The sequence below is a fragment of the Anoplopoma fimbria genome, chromosome 11, assembly GCF_027596085.1.
Source record: "Anoplopoma fimbria isolate UVic2021 breed Golden Eagle Sablefish chromosome 11, Afim_UVic_2022, whole genome shotgun sequence".
Lineage (NCBI taxonomy): Eukaryota > Metazoa > Chordata > Actinopteri > Perciformes > Anoplopomatidae > Anoplopoma > Anoplopoma fimbria.
In genome coordinates, this window is record NC_072459.1 from 17,361,991 (window position 1) to 17,387,638 (window position 25,648).

General features: G+C 41.3%; 2 protein-coding genes across 2 annotated transcripts in view; both read right to left on the bottom strand.

Annotated features, from left to right (window-relative positions):
- Nucleotides 1-6,544, bottom strand: part of LOC129098545 (multidrug resistance-associated protein 1-like) — a 29,864-nt gene extending 23,320 nt beyond the window's left edge. Inside the window, 6 exon segments of the mRNA XM_054607569.1 lie at nt 197-258; nt 802-927; nt 1,137-1,274; nt 2,117-2,245; nt 3,457-3,633; nt 6,449-6,544. Coding sequence (XP_054463544.1) covers nt 197-258; nt 802-927; nt 1,137-1,274; nt 2,117-2,245; nt 3,457-3,633; nt 6,449-6,496 — 680 coding nt within the window. The 5' untranslated portion in view covers nt 6,497-6,544.
- Nucleotides 6,545-15,544: 9,000 nt separating this feature from the next.
- LOC129098379 (prostatic spermine-binding protein) lies at nt 15,545-25,067 on the bottom strand. Its single transcript, XM_054607375.1, has 6 exons — nt 24,548-25,067; nt 17,458-17,582; nt 17,090-17,158; nt 16,564-16,615; nt 15,684-15,720; nt 15,545-15,587 (listed from the first exon to the last, which is right to left on the bottom strand). Exons 1-6 carry the CDS (start codon nt 25,065-25,067, stop codon nt 15,545-15,547), a joined length of 846 nt encoding a protein of 281 aa, XP_054463350.1.
- Between the last annotated feature and the right edge of the window lie 581 nt (nt 25,068-25,648).

Below are 25,648 nucleotides of genomic sequence, written 5' to 3' on the forward strand. Positions count from 1 at the left end.
ACATGTATATTACACATGTATATTTTGTGCATTTTTTCATCTTCCCAATAACCTAATCTAATAAGAGGAAAAATAACTGGAGAATGGACACAGGAGGTAAAGAGTCTAAACTCTGGACCTAACATTGTCATTAGACTGCACTGTTTGTAAGGACACACAACAATCCACACCAATAGTTTATTCATTTTCTGCTTACCTGTTGATCCACCAGAAGGTTATTCTGGAGAGGAAATTAGCTCCAGGCTCAGGGCAGGGATTCTGACGGCAAAAACAGTAAAGTTATACCCAAAAGATTTTTTTAGAAGCCGAGATATTGATCCCAGAATTATTTTTTCTAATCAACACCTTGAAGTTGTGCTCAGGTACCCGACTGTCACAGTAAGTGGAATTACATTTAAAAAAATTATAAATAATAATAACAATAATAATCACACTCCTTCTCAGAGTCATAACTCAATTAAATCTGAAAACTCGGACACAAAACAAATATTTTCAGATTCAGTCCGACTTAACATTAACATTAACCCTTACCCTCTGAATAAACCTCCATAAATCTGCTTAGAGATCATAGGAAAAAAAAGGTTTTAGGATGAGTTTTGACTTTGTCTGTCTCTGTTGATGGGGATTCAGATTTTAGGACTGCCATTTTGTGGCTGTCTTGTTCAGCCTTAGTGTTGCAAATGATAATCAACTTGTTAACATTTACAGAAAACGTACTAGCTTCCACCCCTGTTTATATATATACACGATGGAGAGAGTGACAGTGACAGGAGACAGATTTACAGCATGATGTAGTCTCACCGAGTCTTTGATGGCTTCCGAAAAGAGGGGCGGCTGGTCCGTCAGACAGGACAGGAACACAGAAACCAGCAGCAGAGCATAGTAGATGTAGAAGGTGGTGTACCTCCACACACACACTGTTGATGGCTAAAACAAAAAACAAACAAAGCTTTTTACCTGTGTAACTTGGTTGTGTGAGATATTGCTTTTTTGTGGTATGTTTGCTATAATCAATGACTGCCCTGAAGGTAACTGTTACTAATTACATGTGCCACACCAAACCCGTTACTTATCTATAGGTTCATTATTAACTCATTAATCCAAATGTAGTACAGCCCTGCTCGTTCAAGACTGACCTGGTCTAGGGCCTGGAAGATCTTGGACCTGAAGGTGACTGTGGCACACAGCAGTGCAAGCAACCAGTAGATCAGCATCACTCCAGACGACTGAACGCCTTTCATCCGTTCATACTGGATTAACAGGGTCGCTAGCAACTGGAATCAAAAACACATTCAAGCACAAAACTCGACAAAACATAGAGATCTTTCTTAAAAAAACAGACAGAAAATGTAACGTGTAATTTAAACCTATAAATATAATATGTTTAATGATTCTCTATCTTTTTGTTAAAAGACTGCAATGGTTCTTTCAACAGGCCTGGGAAAGCTTTAGGATTCCATTATAGGAAATGGATTACTTAGCTAAATGAAGTAGAGATGTTTTGATAACATTTTGAACAAACATGAACAAATGCATATACACAATGAATGCCATAGAACTTTCTTTAATTATCTAGTGACATCACTGGCTAATGTGCGACTCTGTGCTAACTCTGCTAGGCATTTATGATATGGAACAACCCAAGAAGGAGGATGTCTGGAGTACTTTGTTTAATCTGCTGTTATAAACCTGGACAGGATAAGTGTCAGAAAACAAATGGACTATAACCTTTTTAACAGTCCTACTGTCAACTTAATTTCTATGGTTGATCTAGCTGAGTTTCAAACCCGTTGCACTGTTGTTAAGGTGCAAACGAAGTACAACTGTATCCTCTACTTTGTTTTGAGCTACACACAAGAGCCTTATACTGTGTGAATTTCTCTTTAATATTCACAATTATACAAATAAAACTAAAATTGAATCTAAATAATATCTGAATTGTAATAATAATTTCCAGAAAATGAAACTACAACCACATAAAAACTAATCTACCCTACGAACATCTTAGATCCAAAACACTTATAATAAAATAAAGCCGAACTAAGCTTTGCTCTACTCCAAATGGAGATGATAGGGATAAACCCTTTCTATATAAATGACAAAGAAGAACTCTCACCATGGTGAAGCCCAGTAAGGTAGGACTGACTAAGTGGACGGGTGCAGGGACATTGCTGCCATGACCCCTTTCCCAGAAAGAAAAGAAAACATCTGACCAGCAGATGATCCACAGTAGAAGGCCAAATGCCTGTGGAGGGAAGAACAATTCACAGATTTCTGTTTGATGTAAAACCTGGGACTTTTACTAACATTATACAATTGATGTATTATTGTTCGACTGAGCGCCCTTTTTCCATTTAACAAGGTTAGACTCCACTGGTTAACATTTCGTTAGTGCTACCATAGTATGTGATTGTAGTATGCGAATATGTGATAAATTATGTAATTATCTGGAATATACTGGAGCCCTATTCAGCCCTGTTTCTATACAGAGACATGAGACCAAAGACACTCCAGACCTGACTCTTATCCAGCATGTGGAATTTGGGGCAGATTGGACTACGTAAGGTGAAGGTACAACAGCGAATGGCAAAACATGCAAATTTCCCGCCTTAACGTGGCATCGCCGTTCCACGAAAAAAAATACGCTTTGCTATTTTTCCATCGTAAATGTCTTGAGATTCTTCTAACCAAATTTCAAGTGGCTCTGTTGAATCCTCTAAGAGCGGTTCAGAAAGTTCCATACAAGTGCAGAACCTAAAATGACATCATGGCTTGAGGTATCGACTATTACTTCTCAATATAGCGTCACATTAGTTGGATGGTTATACCGAACAAATTTGAAACAAATCCAATAAACCCTCTAGAGGGGGTTTGCAAAAATATATATAATTAAAATAAAATTGGCCAACTTCTGATTGGGCGGAGCTACTGAAAGCCGATGTGAAATATGTCATAAATGATGGGAGCAATGTGTGCACAAATTATGTGAATAGCTGGCCTTATTGTCGCAACGTTCACAGCTTGTGATTTGGACACCAAGTTTTGTGATTTTTTGAATAAAACAAGTGCGTCAAAAACACATTTGAAGGGGGGCGCTATAGAGCTGAAGTGCCACACCAAAGTTCGCTTGCCACATTCAATCCAAAATAGTTGAAAGTCTTAACATGGGTGCAAAATTTTGTGAGTTTTTGTGCATTCTCAATCATTAATTTGTAAAACGTAAATTACTGCAAAAAAATCCACTTTTTACTTTTCCAGTGTGGCTGTTCAGTACATTTATAAACACATTTCTTGTAGGACATATGTATTAGTGCTTGAGTTTTTGCTCTGTTCCAATTACAAATAAGATAACACTGAGAAGGCTGATTGACATGGAGAGCGGGAACAATAAAAACAAAAGACATTTAAGCATTATAAAAATGACTTCCCAAAATAATCACGGGTCACATCACTCACAGTTTTAGCTTTGTTGATGTGACTCATACATATGTAGCCATGATCGTGGCTGCGGAGGTAGATGAGGTAGATTGGGGCACAAATCCAGAGGTAAAGGCATGGCAGCCACACCAGGACAGTGTTCTGGAAGCACTGGGTGAAATCTGGGTTAGCAGTGTACCAAGTACGGTTCCAATCCTGGTTTAGGAAAGAAGGAAGAAAAAAAAAAACATTAAGCTGTGATGAACTTAAACTGCCTGATTAACTGAATGCCAGCTGAAAATGTTCCATGTAGTTACAGGTACAAAAAAGCCTTTTTATTACTACACATGAACTTTTCAACCAGAATGGCTGAGAGAAACCATGCTTTTCTGTTTGATCTGAAGTTACCTTTCAAAACTGCAATGTTCTATTGTGGCCACCATGCAGAGTAAAAGCAAAACACCAACAGATACACAGCCGCCTTTAACCCGCTTATAAAGCTTGTGACACGCATGGCCCACAGGAAATGTAGGGCAATGCTGTTGTAAAACCAAAACAATGAGAAATGTTCAAAGACGAGAGGCAAGAGACTCGCTGTTGCACCGCATTTTAGTTTAGTTTAGTAAAGGAGCCGCAATGGCTGTGCAGTCTTCCTTGGGTCTACAGACCATGGATGTATGAAGAGAACCCTATACAGCGTTGGAGGCGGGGCCCCGTACATTTGTATAAAGGTTGCTTAGTGGCACATGAAGCAAAAAAAGTTTGTCTTCACAGTATAAAATTAAATTCCGTAGATCTTTGGCATCACTGGGCCCACAGAGCTAGCTCACTGGAGTTCAAATGGCATTTGAAAGATTGGCAGTCCCCTTACATGTTGTCCTCGTTACCATTAGGGAAGTTAGCTGATCTGTTTCCATCAAGTTAGGCTGAAAAAGCAAACCGTTTTATTCCTTCCTGACAGCCAGTGGCAGACAACAAAGTGATACTTCTACTCACGCTCTGTTCAAGTCGAGATCTTAAATGTCACATGCAGGACATGAAGGCTACCTGTGTGTGCCAGCTAGAAATACCACACAATAGACCTCACCCGGCCTCTTCGATCTTCTCGCTGTTAACCTGACATTTACTGCATGTTAATCGCACCATTAGATCAATTTATTAGTTCAATATTTTGTAGGTCCAAGAGAGGTAAGCACATTATGTGTTGTTTGAAATCTGTCATCCTGACTGCAACTTTATGGTGGGAGGGAAATTTGTTGCCCTTTATTTGACAGACTAAAGCTTATGATACAGCGGCATGTATCGGTCATATTGGAAACTCCGCGTCTGTTCTCCTCGTCGCCCAATCAGCAATGGCAAAGCGCAAAGGGGCAGAGTTGGTCAACACAAATGCCCAGAGAACTGTGTGTTCAACCCTCGTCGTGACACAACGTCAGGTGGGGCTCTCATAGGTGCCTATGTCTGACATTCCCAGGCGAACCCTAAGAAAGCTCCCTGTTGTGCTGTGCAAGAGGCGAAGAGGACATTGAAGCGCAAGACGCAATCTAGCCAGGCTTTAGAAGCCTGGTGCCATCGGGGTAGGGCATTGGAGCCCTGGCTCAGTGCTCCAGGAGGGTGTCGCAACGGACCCAGGCCATTCTCAGCACCTTAATCATGTACCACAGCCCTGGGAACACAGTCAGGTTGCTGCTGTCAGGTGGCGTCAGCCCAGGGATGACCCAACTCTTCTATGCCGACCCCAGTGGTGGCAAGGGTGTGACTAATGCCCCCCAGACCCCCAAATAAACCAGGGGGCAGGCAGTGGGCAGATTTTCACAGCAGCACATGAACCACTGGGTGATGCATGAGTTTTAAACACCATGTCACATGGTTACAGGTTGCAGACCGCCTTCAGGGGTCAGGGTGACCGGAGTCAAAGACCCACAGAGGGCCCATTTTTTTCCTCAAATAGGCCATACAGTGATAGACGCACATCCACAGAGTGATGGGTTTTATTCAACATAATTCCTCATACGCAAGAGAAACACCTCTTTCAGGCCGATACTGGACCTAAGGAGGTTTAAGACGTATAACTGTAGCAGTTATATGTCTGCTACAGTGGGGAATACAGGGGACATTCGCTGTCTTAACAGAGGTTCTCTACATGAGTCATCAACTGTGTTCAGTGCCCATTCAGGTCTTAGAATTCTTAAAATATTTATGGATGGGAGACACAGGTAGCCATGTCAAGCACAATACTTTGTTATCATAAGATCTGGACCCGCGCCGGATCGCGAGGAGACCATCAACTTTGTTTACTGCCACTAGCTGTCAACCAGGGATTTAAGGTGCGCTGCGGTACTTTTACGAACGCACGGCCCGTGAAACCTCAGATGCTATCATATCCAACTCCACCCGATCCTGCAAAATAATAAATATATATATATTTTTATTTTTTTCTTCGAAAGTGCGCACATACAATGCTATCCGCCGCAGCACATTGAGGTGCAGCTTGATAATCGTCAGTAATGTTGTGAATGTTTGACGAATCTGGCCAGAGGCGCATAACTGCTGCTGTTACGTGAACGCAACGTTCAGGCACACGCGTTAGTTTGAAAACCAGCACGGATGTAACACCGGTACGAGCATTTCCACGCTGGGGGTCGCCTGATGCATACAAGCCTCGAGCCCCTTTTGCTATTCTCCCACAATAACAAGATACGAGTTACATGAAAGAAGATTTCATGCAAGTGTCCGGTGACGTTGACAATGCGTTTCTAAAACGTTGAATTTGATAAAGACTCAAAGACAACTCGGTGGAGTTAGTGCTTAGTATTAATGTTAAACAACATGGGGGTTAAGTCGGTTATTCAACCGGGCTAACGTTGCCGTCACAGGGGATAGCTGCAATGTAGTGTGAAGTGCCTGCGGCAGGAAAATAACTTATGGGGCTAAGTCGGGTCCAGTAGCATGTGCCGGGTAGCTAATAACAACAACTGGACAGAGTTGTAAGACAAAAGAAAATACATTCAGGTCGTGGAAATAAACTCACCCAAAACGGATCGGAACTGTCCAGACTGCAGAACTTGTCAAGCCCCATTCGCGGCGATGCAATAGAAGTCCAAGCCCCGACTGTTAGGAGTATGTTTTGGACGCAAAGCTTTGGTTTTGTAACCTGAGGTTAGAGCGGAAGGTTGCTTACCCGTCTTCTTCTTTGGTGGTTTACAAATCAACGTGAAAGGTATCTACCGCCACCTGCTGCGCTGTGTGCAACGCCGTGGCCTTATGTTTCTGTCCTTCAGTCTCCAACAACCCACTAATCATAGAGGAATAGTTCATATATGCCACCACCTAAATATGGGCGGGGGTTATAATTTGAGAAAAAAGAGTTTATATTTATTAAGAGAATGAAGTCACTGTTTTATTTAAATAAAGCCCTGGTATTTTTAAGAGAAAATCTACCTGCCTTCTTAAGGCAAAAGTCGCTGCATTGTGTGGCTGGTTGAGCACACAAATGTTAACTTAGGCACCTCCTATAAAGTACAAGGTAGATCAACTTCATCATAAATATTCAAACCAGAAGCTCAAATCAAAAAGCATTACCCATCGCCGTCACCATCCATTAACTTCCGCTTAAACTGGAGGGTTCGCAGGGGCAGCAGGCTTAGGAGGACACTCTGAACATTCCTCTCCCAAGCAAAGCTTTACAATTCTTCCTGGGAAACCAAGAAGCTTTCCCAGACCAGACAAGATATAAAATCTCTCCAGCGTGTTCTGGGCCTACCCCGGGGGTAAGGGAGGCGTCCAGGAGGCATCCTGATCAGATGGCCGAACCACCGCAGGGGGCCCCCTTCCACACGAAAGAGCAGTGGCGTTACTCCGAGCTCCCTCCGGGTGTCTGAGGTCCTCACCCTATTTCTAAGGTTGAGCCCAGCCACCCTACGAAGGAAGCTCATTTCCTCAACCTCATACTTACAGTCACTTTGCAAAGCTCTGCCTTCCGGCTAAGCTCCTTCTTCACCACAATGGTCCGGTACAACGCCCGCATCACTGCTCACGCCGCACCAAACCGCCTGTCCATCTCACACTTCATTTTACCCTCAATATTGAATAAGACCCGGAGATACTTGAACTCCCTCAATTGGGGCAGTGACTGAGTTTTCAATGATATCTTCTAATACTGTGCATACATATAGTTTTTGTGTGGAAAAAATCGTTGCAGTGTACACGACTGTGCGGTCACTGGAGACACTGTGGTGCGCCACACACACGTTTTCTACAGTCATCAAAGATAGCTGTCTTAACAATAGCTGTCAGTTTCAAGCTGTTTGGCATCATTCAGATGCAGAGTGATTATTTCACGATGGATGAACGAATTCATTTTAGCTCTACCACAGAACCCTAATTGAACATATATTACTCCCTTTGGCAATTTATCTGCAAGAAGGCTGTCCTGAAATGATGTTCTTCTGTGTAGCTAGTCTAATGGAAGTTCTAACTATTAGAGACATAATCAGTAATTCCCTGCCCTGTTATCGGTACCAATTTATCCTCGAATACAGGAACCTTAGAAACAGCTCTAAAACCTGATATACAGTATATTTAGACTGCCTTTATCCAATCAACCTTCACCAATTGACTTGCTACATTTAAGCCATCTACCTGTCTTTCAGACCCCAGTCTGCTTAAACAAGTTTTACACTTATTTAGCACCTGATATAATCTGTCTTTACTAACAGGCCATGTACCACAGTCCTTTAAATTAGTTGTAATTAAAACTCATCTTAAAAAACCCACTCTTGATCCAGAGGTGTTGGCTAACTAGAGACCTATTTCTAACCTTCCCTTCCTCTCAAAGATTTTTGAGATAGCATTAAATCAGTTGTTGGACTTTCTACAGAACGTTATTCATTTTATTCAAGGAATGCTACATGAGCACCTATTGCATCGATCTCCGGTGCCAAGGGGCACTGACCAAGCGTTGGTATTTCACAAGTTGGGATTGAGAATGCGTCAGTGTCAGAGCTGGCTGAAGCGAAGCCACGATTGTCTAGTTTGCGTTCCAGGGCTGGACTTAAGACTAAAGAGTGGTAAACTGACTTGTACTTGTATAGCGCTTTTCTAGTCTTCCGACCACTGAAAGCGCTTTAACGTTCTTTCCAATTATACCATTTCTGTCTCCCAAAAATCTAGAAACATTATCCACGCCTTCTGAACTAGTTGATCAGACTGCTGTAACTCCTTTTTCTCTGGTATCTGCAAAATCCCTCTCCCGCCTCTAGCTCATCCAAAACTTTTCTGCTAGGATTCTGGGTCAGAGTAGGAACAAGACCACGTTTCACCAATCCTGGCTTCCTTAAACTGGCTACCTGTTTCTTTTAGAATTGATTTTAAGAGATAATTGATCACATAACTTGGGGGAAGAGAGGCCCTCCCCCAAGTTGTCCATCAGATCTCTTGTTGCCCTTTGTCCCACCCTGCACCCTGAGATCCTCAGATGCCTGATTCCTTGTTGTTCCAAGGTCCAGTTTGCGGTCATGACCCACCTGAGGAAAAAACGGCTGCCAACTCTTTTTCTGAGTGAATTCTTGTTTTATGACATTTTTATTCAGCTTTTAGTTCATTTCACTCTCTGTTATTTAAATTATTATTATAATTATTAGTATTAATCTATTTTTAATGTAAAGCACTTTGAAACAGTGTTTTATGACATGCTATATAAATAGGGTTTATAATGTATTATTTTTCAAGGTGTTCCGTAGATATCAGTTTCACAAAAATGAGATGGACATGAAGTCACAGTGACCTTGACCTTTGACCACCAAAATCTGCATTCACAAGAGTGGACCAGATAGACGCCTATAGTTGTGAGTGGACCAGTCGTAATCAGCTGTAACCGCCATGCTGTTAGTGCAACAGTTTAAAGGTCTTGTTGTGCTCTTCGTGGTTGAACTTTCCATAGGCACCTCAGATCAATATGTTCAGTTTTATTATAACTTATTATAATTAATTATAACTAACTTATTAAGTAAGTTATAAGGGTATTTGCATGGGCATACAGGATTTGCCCTATTGCTGAGTTAGAGGTTACGCTTTGTCTTGGCAACTTTGTTATCTAGATTGATGAGAGTGGGGCAACAAAATGCACAAACAATATGTCTAGCAATTACCCTAAAGGTTTTTAATATGTGCATGCTACTGTGAGAGAGAACCCTACAATTAGCAACATACAGCCTTAGAAAGTAGTACAAACCAAAAATATCCCCCCCATATAAGCAGGAGATCTCATCATCCTCCACAGCAGGGGATCTAACAGATAGGATACCTGATGGCCAAGGGTCACACAGACCCATGTCCTGTCACACACAGAAACCCAACTTAATTTATGATCTGCAATGTTATAAATGTCTTTCATTTTAAAGCTTACAACACCTGTTTCTCAAAGATTACAAAACTATAGGATTTTAATTAATATAGATTACATTTCATCAACCTGCAATTGCATAATTTCCTTTACAGCTTCAAGTTCAAATTACTTTAAAAACTTTTGGACATTCTTTTACCAATACATTTATTTTAGCTTGGATACAGGATTGGACCTAGGATTCTGAAACACAAAAAACACTATGCACCAATCCCATTTTACATCCATAGCATCTTCCTAATGGGGAACACCACCTTAAGAAATGCCATGGCCTTGGAAAGTTTGATAATTATTTGAGAACATGAGCTGCTCTCTCTCACAGCCAGAATCCAGAGAAGTTAGTCTCAAACGTGTTCACCGTCATCAAGTCCAAAGCGTAGAGCTACTCCATAGACAATGAGTGGGAGACTGATTTTGTGGACCCATCTTTTTCTTTTCTTTTTTACACCAAAATGAGTTATTTTATTGTTGTGTTCTCAGTTCTTAAACAGCTAATGTGCCCATATACTCAAAACGTTCGTTTGAGTGCTCTCTCTACTTTTGCCTGTGGAACAGCTCTAGACTTAATTGATGACATCACAAATTTTGTTTTTAGTAGTTTAGTGGGAGAGAGTTGATTAAGTTTACTTATATTTTTTGACTGTCTTCAGTGACTGCTGCCAAGGTGCCTTGATATACTGCCGTCTTATCTTAAGGAACTTATAGTTCCATATTATCCAACTAGAGAGCTGCGCTCCATCAATGCAGGGTTACTTGTGGTTCCTAGAGTATATAAAAGTAGGATGGGAGCCAGAGCCTTCAGTTATCAGGCTCCTCTTCTGTGGAACCAGGTTCCAGTTTCAGTCCGGGGGGCAGACACACTCACCACTTTTAAGAGCAGGCTTAAGACCTTCCTTTTTGATAGCGCTTATAGTTAGGGCTGGTTCAGGTTCGCCTTGGTCCAGCCCCTAGATATGCTGCTATATGCCTAGACAGCCGAGGGACTACCTAGGATACACTGAGCTCCTCTCTCCTCCCATCTTTATGTATTAATCTCCTATTTATGCACATTACTGATTTTGCTTCTTCCCTGGAGTCCTTGTGCTTTGTCGACTCGCAGGTTCCCATGAATCAGGGTTATATCTGGACTGTCATCGTGCCACCTGCTGTGGCCTTGCTGACACCTACTGCTACTACCACTACTATTATTAGTCACATTACGATTATTATTATTCCCTGTACTATTGGGGCGACTGTGGATCAGTGGAGAGCAGGGTCGTCCTCCAATTAGAGGATCGGTGGTTCGATCCTGGGCTCCGGCAGTCCACGTCGATGTGTCCTTGGGCAAGACACTTAACCCCAAATTGCTCCCGAAGACTTAGAGTCCTGATGTGCAGGTGGCACCTTATATGAATGGGTGAATGTAATGTAAAAAGCACTTTGAGTGGTCGGAAGACTAGAAAAGCACTGTACAAGTACAGTCCATTTACCATATTACTATTACCTGTACCATTATGCATATTAGCTTTGCTTCCACCCTGAAGCCCTTTTTGCTTTCTTGCCTCACAGGTTTCCACGAATCGTTGTGGTCCCTGGTCTGTGGTCGTGCCTCCTGCTGTGACCCGGATGACACCCACGGCTACTTCGATTATTATTATTAGTCACATTACTATTACTATTCCCTATATCATTATTTTAATTCCACTATAGTCATTGCTGCTTTTATAAGTAGTCTTAATTTTTTCCTTCACTACTGCTTACTACTGTGATTATATGAATAATTTACGTCATATACATTGAATGTGTTGTATCTCTGTTATGCTGTTCATTCTGTACACACGACATCTATTGCATTCTGTCCATCCTGGGAGAAGGATCCCTCCTCTGTCGCTCTCCCATAGGTTTCTGTTAAAGGGGTTTATTAGGGGAGTTTTTCCTGTGCCGACGTGAGGGTTCCGGGACAGAGGATGTTGCATGTGTACAGATTGTAAAGCCCTCTGAGGCAAATTTGTGATTTTGGGCTATACAAAATTAACTGATTTGAATTGAATTGAAATATCTCCAAATGGGTACCGGTAGCCCAACATGCCCCATCACAAGCGGGAAGTCAGAGTGGAGTTAGGTCGACGGGGGGCTTCCGGCGGGAGGCTGATGTACAGGACACCAATGACATAATGTTGTCATCATCGTCATCTTCAGACAGGGCCAGCGTTGATCTCATGCTCAGGCTCGCTCTCGCAGCCAAGCAACACATAGAAGCAACACATAGAAGCGTAGGAAAATATCCCACTGCTGTTGAAGTTGAATCTTGGGCAGCACTCAGCAGGCCTGTGGCTGCTGAGTTAACTCTCGGTTGGCGCAGATCCATTATGTGCGATGAGGCTGTGACATGATACTGACGAGGATCCTAAAGTAAGTGACTATCTATGGAGAAAGGCAGCCAAATTGCCGTTTCCTCGAGAGATGAAGGATGTTGAGCAGCCATGTGTGCTGCCTTATACTGTGGGGTTTTATAGGTAATTGGGCAGGCATGCTTATGAAAACTTTCTAATGGCTCATGATGGGAGAATAGTTTTACCCAATGACAGCCTGCGAATGAGACTGGGCTGGAGCAGGCGAGCTGCAAAGACCCTGGATGAATATGAATAAAGATTGGAAACTGATGACGGCATGAACATCAGACCAAAACAGAGACAGGTGTTTCCAACTCTCTTCTATGTTCCACCATCTGTTATTCACATGAACAAAGTTCCACATTCAACTTTGAAATGAATCCACTTGGTAGCAGAATTTTTGTCTTAAGTTTTTTTCTAGTAGTGGAGAACTTTCAGCATATGACCTTCATCAACACCAGAAAGGGAAGTGTGGGGATTTGATTAAATTCTAGCGACAGACCTAGAGATGATCAGCACCCACAGCCAACCACCCAGGCAGAACCTCCGGACCAAACATCACCAAATTGTAGTAGACTGCCCCAGGAGGAGTGCTGTAATGGAAGCTAAGCTAACTCAGCTAGGACCTAAAGCTATCCCACAACCCAGTCTGCTCCTGGCTAATGTGCTATCCCAGGAAAATTCAGGCCGAGCAATGGAAGGTTGGTGGCTGTTGTGCCCACATTTTTACATAGACCTGGCTCCATTGTGGCATCCCTGATCAAACTCCAATTGACAAGCGGGCTGCATGACAAAAAGCCATAGTCTGGTGGGATGAGAGAAGGCGGACTCTGTTAAATCTATAATGCTTAGTGCTCGAACATAGTCATAGTGGATGGACAATGTTACGCTGATGAAAATTTTTGAATGTGAAGATGCGGACATATTTGATGCTAGAAAATTGTTCTGTTGCTGCCGTTTACACAAAAGGCAATGCACCACTGTTTTTTTGTTTTGTTTGTCATGTTTTTTTATGTGTAACTACAACATCATTTCTTGTTTAACCTGGTGTTGGATGATTATGTTAAATTATCCTTGAAACTCTGAAGCCAAAACACCAGTTCCACACTGTTCTTTATTTTACTTCTTCTTTAGTTAATGATGATGAAGATATGTGTTGAGATGAGTAGCCAACATGGCTAGTACAAGGAATTAATTGAAACATTGGAAAATAAACTTGTTCTGTAAGTATTTTCAAAGTTCTACATGTTTGTAAGGCATAAATGTTTGTGTCCACAGGCTTGTAAATTTGACTTCTTATGAAACGCAATTCATCTCTTGTACTGATTATTTATTCCCGGAAAATGTACTCAACTATTACTTCAAAAACTAGGGTCACTGAAAATAACTCCTCCCAAAGTGCAACTCCAAACACACCAAACCCATTATTTTTAAGTAGCCCCACCTTTCAAGAGCCACTCTGATATGAGCGGTTTTGTGCTGTTGATAAATTGTGTGCAAGTGGACTAATTGAGAGTCCAGCCCAGACCCACTGTCAGAGGACTATGTCAGCCTGTGACAAAGTGGGAGAGAAACACCATTTGTCCCCATATTTCACTGCCATGTTCTTACCATACCCACCATGTGTCCCACAGTTTTAAAGGAGGAGGTGCCCAAACATTTCCTCTTTTTATACACTGGATGATATCAGCAGCGATGTCATGGGGTTAAACCAAGTAGGGGGGAGTAGATAATGTAAATGTATGTATTTAGCTTAGATATTATCTCTTATGCATGGTTGCAAGTGTATAACTATATCTATGGCGAATTATCTAAGTGATTTCTATCAGAAGGTTGGTAGTAAGATAATCATTGTTGCTTACCTGTTTTAGGGGGTAATGCGTTTCACCTGCAGTCATGGTATGAACCAGATCCTGCTAATGGGAGGCTCTATTTAAGCAGAGGCCTTTGGCACTTATATGGGGAGAAGGGACATCAGTGGTCAGGTCAGGTCAGGTCAGGTCAGGTCAGGTCAGGTCAGGTCAGGTCAGGTCAGGTCAGGTCAGGTCAGGTCAGGTCAGGTCAGGTCAGGTCAGGTCAGGTCAGGTCAGGTCAGGTCAGGTATGTCTATCTCTATCTCTATATATATCAGGGTCACTTTTTGTAAATAAACACCTTTTGTTCTCTGAACAAAGTTTCCCATGTCTGCCTCCTACCACTTCACTGGCCACGCCAGTCAGGCTTCATCACACAGCCTTTGTCTGTTTAGATGAATGCTTCCTGCTGCATCCATGGTGATCCACTGTTTTATGTTGCCATGTAGGCCTATCTGATGCCATGCCAAGTCTGATGAAAAAAGATATGCATGTATTTTATAATATATGCAAATACATTTCTTTAAACAATGCACCAACATAAAAGAGTCTTAAGACTTTCAACTGAAATCGTTGTAACTAATTATGATGTATAAATAAGCTTTCCAAAATTAACATTTCTGCAATTACACTTGTTCCTAAAAGACAAGCAATGTATTCATATACCATATGTTGGGTAGTAAAGTAGGTGACTTATAATAATTTTATTTAATTAAATAAGAAATATACGGTGTAGCTTACCTCTGTACAAATACTATCATACAATTCCTATGACTTTGGTTCATTTATTGTCAATGCATTTGTATGAAAACATTTGTATGTTTTATATGTTTTGTATTTCAGCCCATGTATTTAAAGTCAATTAATTTACTCCTCTATTTTTGTTTCTCTTATTCTTAATATAAATACAATATAGGAATATACAACTTCAAGGACAATGTATTTAAAGTATTGGCTGCATAACTATGTCCAAAAGTATGGGCTGGAATTGTTATCTAGCTCTACCAGAATGTCCATGCTAGCTAGCCAGCCATTGATGTTAAAATCTAAGTCGATTTTGATTGTCAAGTCATCAGAATAAGACTCTTGTCCTTCTCAAGTCCAACTCTTAAGTCTGTCTTTTAGTATGTGGCTCCAAATTGTCTGTTGTTCCAGAAAAAACAACAGACAAAAAAAAAAAAAAAAAAAACTTCTTTCATTGTTAAACAGCATTTCATTCATTCAGTGTAGTGATTACTTTAAAATCAATGAATCACTAGTGAAAATGTCACCTTTTTTATTTAATTTATTTCAAATAATTCTGTTTCCTTAAAAGTACAGCACGACTTGTCAGTTCACAACAGTACACAAATATATTTAGTTATTCCTTTTACAATTTCTATTAAATTATGATGAGCAAATGTTAAATGTTCTCAAGGAAAAAGACAAAAATAACAATGAAAATCAGGAGTGAAGATGAAACATATTAGTTTGGCCACATGGTGGCAACATATACGGGTTTAGTTGTCATCATCGTCATCATCGAAGACATCAGCTATAGTCCTGTGGATGGAGAGACAAACAGGTCACAGACCACAGTTACATATAATTTAGTATAAATGTTTGAACAGGTTTCTGTTCAGTATAAATATGACTTACTTATAGATAGATCCAGTTACTTCATCGATAAAACCACCTGAAGAAAAAAGACAGAGTAAGTGTGAGCTGGAGCCTCTGTCAACAAACAGCAAAATCCAACATTTCTCATCAGAGGTAGAATTGTTGGCCTGGATTTTTGTCATATAAAACAAAAAAATGTTATATAAAACTACTGCTGTAGAAATATAAGCACTTCCATTTGATTTATTCAAGTTGTACTTCCTTTTATGATTAAAAATCTTGCATCGGAATCAGACTTTCTACAACGCCAGATAAGTCTCCACACCCTTCACTACTCCCAGTGGCTGCTCATATCAAAATCAAGACATTGGTATGCTTTTTGCTCTGCTACTGCCAATCGTCTTTCTCCTTAAACTGTTTCCTGTGGAACCAGCTCCCCATTGACATCAGGAAAGCAGAAACACAACAAATCTTCTGTCGCAGACTGAAAACTCATCTGTTCAGACTGCACCTTGGCCCATAAAATAAAATAAGTAACATAAGAACCCTCCCTCAGTGTATTATTGTCTCTTGCACTTGAAGCAGTTAATCATATTTGATAAACTTTAAATACATAATATATATACATCATTTTGGGGGTTGTATCCCAGTGGTTGAATGCACTTATTGTAAGTTTATTTGGATAAAACTGTCAACTAAATAAATGTTATGTCTTCCAATACTGTATGGAAAAAAAAATCTCCCCTTTGGTTAACCAATATTTAACATAAAGTTTTTCTGCCTAAGTGAAGGACATCCCATTCTCTGAAAAACTATTAGGCGTGACCAGTTTAAATGATATACAAGACTTTCCTTTTCTAATATGATACTGTAAAAAAAAGTATTAGTTTTTTTCTTTGGCAGCTCTGCATTTACTCACCAGGCTGGCAAATAGTTTGGCAAGCAGGACACACATGGCAGAAACTGCACATCTGTTAACAGGAAAGAAAGTGATAAATACAGAAAACATTAATTAAAACATTTCCATAGTATCCATTTGTATGATGGCAGAAGATTAAATGTTGGTGAATTCTGGTGTCTGAGTGCTTTGTACTGCTGTTTATTCAGTGAAGGAATTTTTGAGTCAGATGGAAAAGTGAAAGCTGTAATGTTCTTTGTGATTTTGGCAATTTAGACAGCCTGTACAGAGAGCTATTTGCAATACAATAACCTAAATAACTGATTAGACTGTAGTATATGTAGGCCTGGTGGTGTCTCTGTGTGTTTCTTTTCATAACTAGTAACTATAGTGTGTACTAGGGCCGGTCATATATAACCATGCACTAGAGCTGGCCATAATAACATTCACTGGAGCTGGTCATTATAGCAAGAACTGGAGCTGGCCATATAAAAGCTGGTTAAGAGTTTCCTTTTTCTCTGGTTGGGCTGACCAGAAGTTCTCTCACCTTGCAGTCATCGCAGTGTTCAGATTTGTCTCCCTCCTCACAAGGACATTTGTCACAGCTGTCACAGTGCTGTAAGAAGAAACATTTAGTTAAGAAGAAATCTGGAGTCAGCAGAGTTAGAAAAGATTGTATATTAAAAAAACAATGTGTAGTGGGCAGGATTTGACGTATGCAATATTTCCATTTCAATGCGTAATTAAACAAATGTCAGCTGTTACAACTAGAGCTGTTCTTTAGCGCAGTTAGTTCCCATCACGACACATATTTATTTATTTAGGATTTCATATCATATCATTTTTTTGAAGGTCTCCAGTTTTCCGATTTAGCTTTGATAACTTCTAATTTCTCTAACATAATTTCAGACCTACCTCACAGAATTCACAATATGAGCAAACAGAGCCCTTATGATAATCCCCATCCTCGTCATCGTCATCATCATCATCATCGTCGTCATCGTCATCGTCGTCGTCATCGTCATCGTCATCATCATCATCTGCACATAATATTGATAATAAATATCTGATTTTTAAACCAAAATACTTGAAAAGATCAAACTCACGACAATGCTCCATCGAAATACATCTTACACCATTGTGATAGTGTAAACATTTAATGGCGTGGTATATTTGTTTATTGTTGGTTTCTTAGAAAGTCTATGAGAAAGATAAAGAAAGCATTATTTAAATTGTGAGAAATTCCTGGATTAAATTCAGGGAAATATGCACCTATATATTGTGGTCTATTGTGGTCTGGATTACATTAGAGTGGACATAATGTTAAAAGCACCTTTCAGTGCAAAACAAAATTTAGGAGTAAAAGAGGACACCTGTCAGTGATTTTGTGTCAGGATATAGTTTGAAGACCTTTATTGATTTGGTAGATATTATGTTCATAATGTGCATATGTCAAAATTTCGTGAGGCAAATATGTGGCCAGAATAGTAATCTGGAGCTGTGTGCTTTGTCAACTTTACATGGAAGGCAATTGCATAATTGCATAACATTGTCTTACAGGTGCTTCTATTATCTGATCAGTGGCCATTTAGCTTCATCTCATTCATTTCATTTTTGATTTGATACTGTAAATTGAAATGCATTTTCGATTCAATATTTATGTTCAATTTAAACCAAACTCATGGTGACCAACAGTGGTGGAAGATGAAGATGTATGCGGAAAACCCTTTCCTTAGTAAAGTTGGCAATAGCACAATGTAAATATACTCAATTACAAGTAATAGTACTGCATTCAAAATGGTAAATATACTTTACTTATCAAAGTCAAAGTACTTATCATGCATCAGAATGGCTACTGACCATATCATTTTATTGTATATTATATTATGGGAATAAAATTACATTAACCCTCATTCTACCAACACACAAGGACTACCGACTGTAAGAAAGAATCATTATGGCAAAATATTAACTTATTTCTTTTCAAAACATAATTAATCATATAATAAATGTCATATTTATTTAAGAATAGTTACATATAATTTGGGAAATTGAGTAAAACAAAATCAAAGTGAGCACACGAGGAAATCTTTGTTTGTCTCCTTCCAAATGACCGACAGAGTTCTTTTTCTAACGTGGTTCGGTGTTTTGCTATGGGATCCATGTGGAGCTGGGCAGACATGATGGATGCTGAAAGCCCGGAAATGCCTTCGCTTTTTCGAGTAGCTCCTTGAAGTGGAGCCGGCTTGTGAGGACACAGGTTGATGCCAAGTCTGACCTCCTCAACATGGATGAAATGGAGGATGAGGAGGATGACTCCACTTATCCTGTTCAACAGTCCAGACCCCCTACTGCAACCAATGCTGTTTCCCATGTGGACAGCAACTAATTCGAGGTCTGCGAATGGGCCGCTTCCAAATTGGGAGTCAGTGGCTTATCACCTCCACCCAAACCATCGGCTCTCTTTCAGGTTTCTCAAATATCTCACTGCCTAGTAAAATGGAACGCCTCACTGCCTCCATTTTCAAGAGAAAGTATAAGGACGCAGCACAGTCTGTGTTGTCTCTAAATGCAATGAGTCTGCTATCTGCATACCAGACATAAATCCTAGAGAAGATGGGTGTGAGAGGGCCCTGTGGCTAAATCTTTCAGGCTTCAGTGATGTTCAGAAGGCAGAGGTTATGGATGCGGCGAATGACACAGCCAAAGGCCTTTATGGGCCAGCTCTTGAAAAAATTAGGGAAACTAGCACCTTCTGGAAACAAGAAGATGAAGCCTTTAACCTTTGCTTACCCCGGAGACACATCCCTGGCCCCTCCACACTGACTGAGGGCTGGTTTTGCTGCTACAGCTGCAGCACTGCAGGGGAGACAGGGAGGCCCCAGACCGCAGAGACAGGCAGTTGGTCAACAGACTAACCAGCAGCCTCGGCCACACAACCCAAAGCCATGGGGCAAACACTCCTTTGCTGCAGTTGCAGCAGGAAACCGCCCATCCCTTCCCGTGGAAGGGAAGAAGTTGCGTGCAACCTAATCAGCCCTAATTCTCCCTCTCCTCCTCCTTCAAAGAAAATAAAGGATATGGAGGTGGGACAGAACCCCCAGGTTCATGTTTCAGAGTCTCTGGTGTTTTCCAGTTCTCAAGAGGTACTTTATCAGTTTCTCCCACCTCACGTTTCAAGAGGGGCAACAGGTAATAAAGTGTAATTAAGCACTTCCACTCAGTTCAGAAAACAAATAAATAAATGTAGCATATCCACAGCTAGGCAAAGGGCCAAGAGTGAAATGCTCCCCCAAATAATTTTTTTTTTTAAAAATGCCAGAGCCCCATAATCCTGACAGGGGGAGCTCAGGCTTCTCACGCAAGGCAGTATGTGTTCAGCCCACTTACTGCCCTGGCAGACCAGTGGCGTGAATGCACACTATTTCACTGGGGTACAGACTACAGTTCCCTATGAAACCAACCAGAGTCAACCATCTGTGGTTTCAGTGGACAAGGGGGATTCAGCATGAGTCCTGGAGGACGAAATAGCATCCCTACTAAGCAAACTGCTTAGTAGGGATTCTGCTACGGTGATAAATCATCACAAGGATCTTGGGTTAAATATAAACAAGACAAGAGCAGAAGCCGCACAATGTACAGTATACTTGGGTCTCAACATCAACTCTCTTATTGAGTCACACTGTCGGAGGCGAGAGTAGCGTCTCTTACTCAGTGTCTCTCCCTCTTCCAGCTGGGGATTGTCGTCCCCTATGTCGTTCAAACTATGCATTCGCCTGCTTGGCCTAGTGATATCTCAGTCAGTGATATGTATTGTACATTCGAGGCTCCTACCGATGAGGGATTTTCAGCGCTGGGGCATTGCCCCTGTGCCAACACTGTCTCCTCAGACACAGATTGAAAATATCCCCGGCGTGTGTGGTAGTGCTCCGCCTGTGGGGGGACTTGACAGCTCTCACTTCAGGTGTCCCACCGGGGGCGGTGACATCCAGGGTAACCTTGACAATGGATGCGTCCCTATCAGGGTGGGGAGCAACAATGTTTGGCCCGAGGCTTGCTCAGACTCACATAAACCTCTTGGAGCTCTGGGCAGTGTTTAATGCAGTTAAGCATTTTTGCTACGGACGCTACATCCAGGTTAAAACAGACAACACCACTGTGGTAGCGTACAACAACCGCCAAGGCGGCACACGCTCACTGCAGATACACAGGTTGGCTCGGAACATAATCCTGTGGAGCAGCACTAGGCTCCTGTCAGTTCAAAATATATATATATCAACTTTATTGGTCATGTACATACATAGGTACATATTTACCCCAAATTCCCTTCTGCGTTTAACCCATCCAAGGACACCTCGGCTTGTAGACTGTAGAGGGTTTGAACCACCAACCTTGTAGTTGCGAGACGAGTGCTCTACCTCGTGACCCACAGCCACCCCAAGCAACACATGTTCCGGGCGTTTTGAACAGGGGTGCAGATCTTCTGTCCCGAGGAAACCCTCTGGAGAGTAGAATCTCAACCCGCAGGTGGTGCAGCAAGTTTGGCAGAAATACAGCCAGGCAGACGTAGACGCAGGCATCTCTTCGCCTCGCAAAAAAAACGCTCACCGTCCACTGTTTTTCTCCATGTTGGACGTAAATGCACCCCTGGGGATGGATGTGCTGGCGCACTCCTGGCAAAACTTGCTGCTCTATGCATTTCCCCTCTTAGCCTGATCTCTCCTACTCTAGCCAAGGTGAGCGAACAGGGCTTGTCCCTAATCTTGATCGCGCCGCGGTGGCCGTCCAAGCATTGGATAGCAGAAATAATACATCTTCTTGTGGGCGAGCCGTGGCCCTTCACCATATGCAGGGACCTTCTTCTGCATGAGGAGATCCACCACCCTCACCCAGACCGGATAATGGTCTGGGCTTGACCCATTAGAGGTGGCACCAGAATGCCGCAGGCCTGCCTGCACGGGTCATTGACACCATTCAGAGTGCAAGGGCCTCCTCCACTTGTTCTCTTTACGGTAGTAGGTGGCAGCTTTTAGAGGAGTGGTGCTGAGGCACACCATTCCTTTTCCGTGTTCAGTGGTTCCCTGCTGGGTCCCACAGTGGAGCTTTCAGCTTTTCTCCCCTGAGTCATTTTCAAGGATGACTTGGGGCCATCCTTGCACATGCTGTGCTAGAGGCAAACGCGCAAGAGTCCCTGTGATAATCACTGCCAGGCTAAACAGTATTTGGCTTCGGGAATTTCATGCAATCCGGGAGTGGTCTATATCTTCCATAGTGAAACACCGAACGATGTTAGAAAAAGTACTTTGGGTTACATAATGTAATTACTATCTATCTATTTACCCTGCATAGGCTGCAATTTGATGCTTTGACTGGCGTCCCTGAGGACCCCAATACATTGATATTTTTAAAAAGCACTGATTTAAACAAAAACAAAGAGGATATGAGGTCATTAGGAACAAATTGATTGACAAAATCGTGAAAAATTTGAATGATAGAATAAACCACTGGTGAGATATGAAAAAAAGTGTACCTCTGGGATCTGCAGGGCCCCCAGTTTGTAGGATTAAGGTTACGCTATATTTTGATGTTAAAAGTGGTGAGATGTGTTTAACTATTTGAAATACTGTTGGGTAGTTATATTTATGACAATGTATCATATGTGACATAGACTGATGAGATTGTTTTGATGTAAAATATTAATTTGTAAAGTAAATTTAGCTGTGCGATAGTATTAGTGGAATATTAATCACAGTGGCAAAGGAGGAAAAAAATGAAATACAAGTCCCTCCTAATTGTAACTAAGATCAGAATTTGAGTAAATTAACTTTGGTCCACCACTGTGACAAATTTTCTATACAAATATGTTGCAAATTGCTTTTTGACACAATAAAACCAAAATCTCATTTGTTTTCTGCAATCTCAATTACACTATGAAAGTAATTTTTGACCATTCAGCTTTTATTGTCTTTTGACTTTTTCTTTACTGTATTGTTTTTTTGTAGATGGGTTTGTCCCTAAATCACCAAAGAAAATGTTTCACCAAGATGTTTAAATCTTTGTCATACTCAGAAAAAACAAGACTTTTGCAGTCATATTACATTGGTGCCCATCTGTTAAATCACCCAACAATTGTAATCTACCAAACAAGCATTTATAAAACACAGTTCATATAGAACATGCTGTGGTCACAACATACTCACAGGTTTCAAATGTCTGTAGCTCAGCATTCTGGTCCTCAAACAGGTAATATGACCAACCACATGTTTACAAGCTTCTGATGATAGTAATGATGCGCTCCATGCATTTATACAAGTCTTTGTTAACAGATTTGAATTTAGGCATTTTATGATCATTTGATTTATTTAATGAATGAAAGTAGGGTTAAAGACATATGGATAGGGGTTATTGTCATCTTTTCCACAAATGAATGTTCACAGTCATCACAAAATTATTTTTTTGCCAAACAAGAAGAGAAAAAAGCAGACAACCGTTTCATCTCTTGACAATTGGACAATAGACGGAGCTTTAGCTCTTTTACGTCCTCTATAGAAAGAGACATTTCTCTCTTTTCCCAAACACTCTCTCCCTAAAGGTCTGAAAAATCATCAGCAAAACCACTATTGTTACATTTTATAACAAATGAAGAGTTAAACATCTGTTCAGCTTAGATTCACAAATGACTAAAATATTTGTATTGAATTACATCAGTGCCAAATAAGCATTAAATAGTAAGGGGGAAATTAAATAAAACTCAAAACAAATATTCTTCATTAATATTAGCTACTGACATCTGCATCAAAAGTTGTCATTTTATCTAATGATTCGGAAAATTAGTGTTTTAGAGAATAAAAAGAGGTATGATTATTACACTGCTCATAGATACATTGAAAGTTATTCTATTATCTTATATGTGATTAGCAATTTTACAAGTGCACACACCAGACTTAAAAAATAAATTCTGTGCATCACATGGCTCTTTAACAGACAGCAGCATAAATGCTCCACAGAGAAAGAAAGAGATTGAGAGATATGGAGAAAGAGAGAAACTTTACATCTTTGTATTCTTAACTTTTAAATGAATGAATTTAGGTAGTGGCCCTCCTGCACCTCCCCTCGCGCTTTATTCTTCCACTGTCTGTTTCTCTAGCACCCCAATCCCCCATTCCACCAACCAAATCACTGTCTCTCTTTCTTTCTCTGTAGGTTCACATAAAGACACAAATGCAGGTCAAACTGATCTAAAACAAATGAGAAAGGAAGATCCTAGTGGAGGAACCATTCTTTCAAACGAAACACAAATCAAAAGATCTCAGACTAGTGACCCCAATGACTGATTTCCAAGTCAGGCTTGGTTTGTGTGAAATTGTTTTTCTGTTCTTTCTCTCTCTCAAATCAACGCTTCTGCAGTCCCCAAGTTCATATCTAGTGTACTGTACGAAGGACTTCGGACAGTTGGACTTCAGATGGGCCAGTTCAATTTCCCCAGAGTGCTCATAACTCTAGTTAGGCAGGGAAAAGAACACAATGTCAGAGACAGCAAGAGAAATTGACAGCTGGAAAGGGGTGGAGGAGGGATTTTGATACCTATGAGTTCTGAGACATTTAAATAAGCTCTGACAAAGAGATGATAAGGTTGTAAGAATGTCAACGAGAGGGGAGTGGCTAATATTGTCTTAGCTCCTCCCCTTTCGTATATTGTCCTGTAATGTACGCGCACACAAATATAACTTAGACACATAACCAACTGCATGTTAAGCATCAGCCGTAACTAACACTTTAAATAAAACATTCAGGAATGTAGCATTTATGTTGTGTACTGTGTTTGAATATCCAATCGCAGCCTGAAACGACCAGCATATTGTGGGTTCATTCAAAGTCACTGGCAGCTGATGCTTCAACAGAACGCAGTTAACAATGTGCTTCAGGTGTAGTTATCTCCATATATGTGATCACATGAAGAAAGATATGGAAAAATGTAAACTATTTCATATTTAAAGTGACTGACCTTCATGATCGTCATCATCGTCGTCGTCGTCGTCATCATCGTCGTCATCGTCATCATCGTCGTCGTCATCATCATCATCATCGTCATCGTCGTCGTCATCGTCATCGTCATCGTCATCGTCGTCATCGTCATCGTCGTCATCATCGTCATCATCATCGTCGTCATCGTCATCGTCATCGTCGTCATCATCGTCGTCATCGTCGTCGTCGTCGTCGTCGTCATCATCATCATCATCATCATCATCATCATCATCATCGTCATCATCATCGTCATCGTCGTCATCATCATCGTCATCATCGTCATCATCGTCGTCATCATCGTCGTCGTCGTCGTCGTCGTCGTCATCATCGTCGTCATCATCGTCGTCATCATCGTCGTCATCGTCGTCATCATCAGCCACTAGACCTTGCTCGTAGCGGAATGGCAGATCCTGAGCCTTGGCAGTGGGAGCCAAAGGGGTGTGGAAGGAGCAGAGCAGCGCCAGCAGCACTGCAAGAATCAAACTTCTCAACGATGCCATGTTCACAGCCAGGACCGGGCCAGCTAATGAGGAATTAACCTGGAATCACTGCAGAAGTCCAGCACTGCAGCACTTTGCCTATTCGTCCAACAAACACACAACCTCACAGTGGTAAACACACTTTAGTCGGCTATAGGAAATGGACACCAATTATAATGGAATCCTTTAGACCAGGTCCAGTGCAAAGAAGTTATTCCAAGCTGAGATCCAGACACTTGTTCCCAAGTCCTGGCAAAAATGATCTTCACAAAAGCAGGTGACCTCCCTTTGAATCTAGGACCACAAACAGACAGGGTGTCTTTTAGTCAAGTCCAGCACTTGTGTGATCAGTTAAGACTGCAATAACAGGCTCAGAGAAGAGCTTTCAGTAACTGCTCAATGCCGGAGACACAGACAGGACTAAAGTGAGAGCGACGGAAAAAGAGTGAGACCAACCTATGGGGTAAGCTGAGAGGAAAGGGGGGCAGTCAGGTTGACTGACAGGGGCAAATGCTGGTGGGCAGGCCTGCACTATCCATAAGTTAAGTTACTGAGGGACGAGGGGAGTGATTAGAGGAGGGTATAAGGAACGAGTGGAGCAT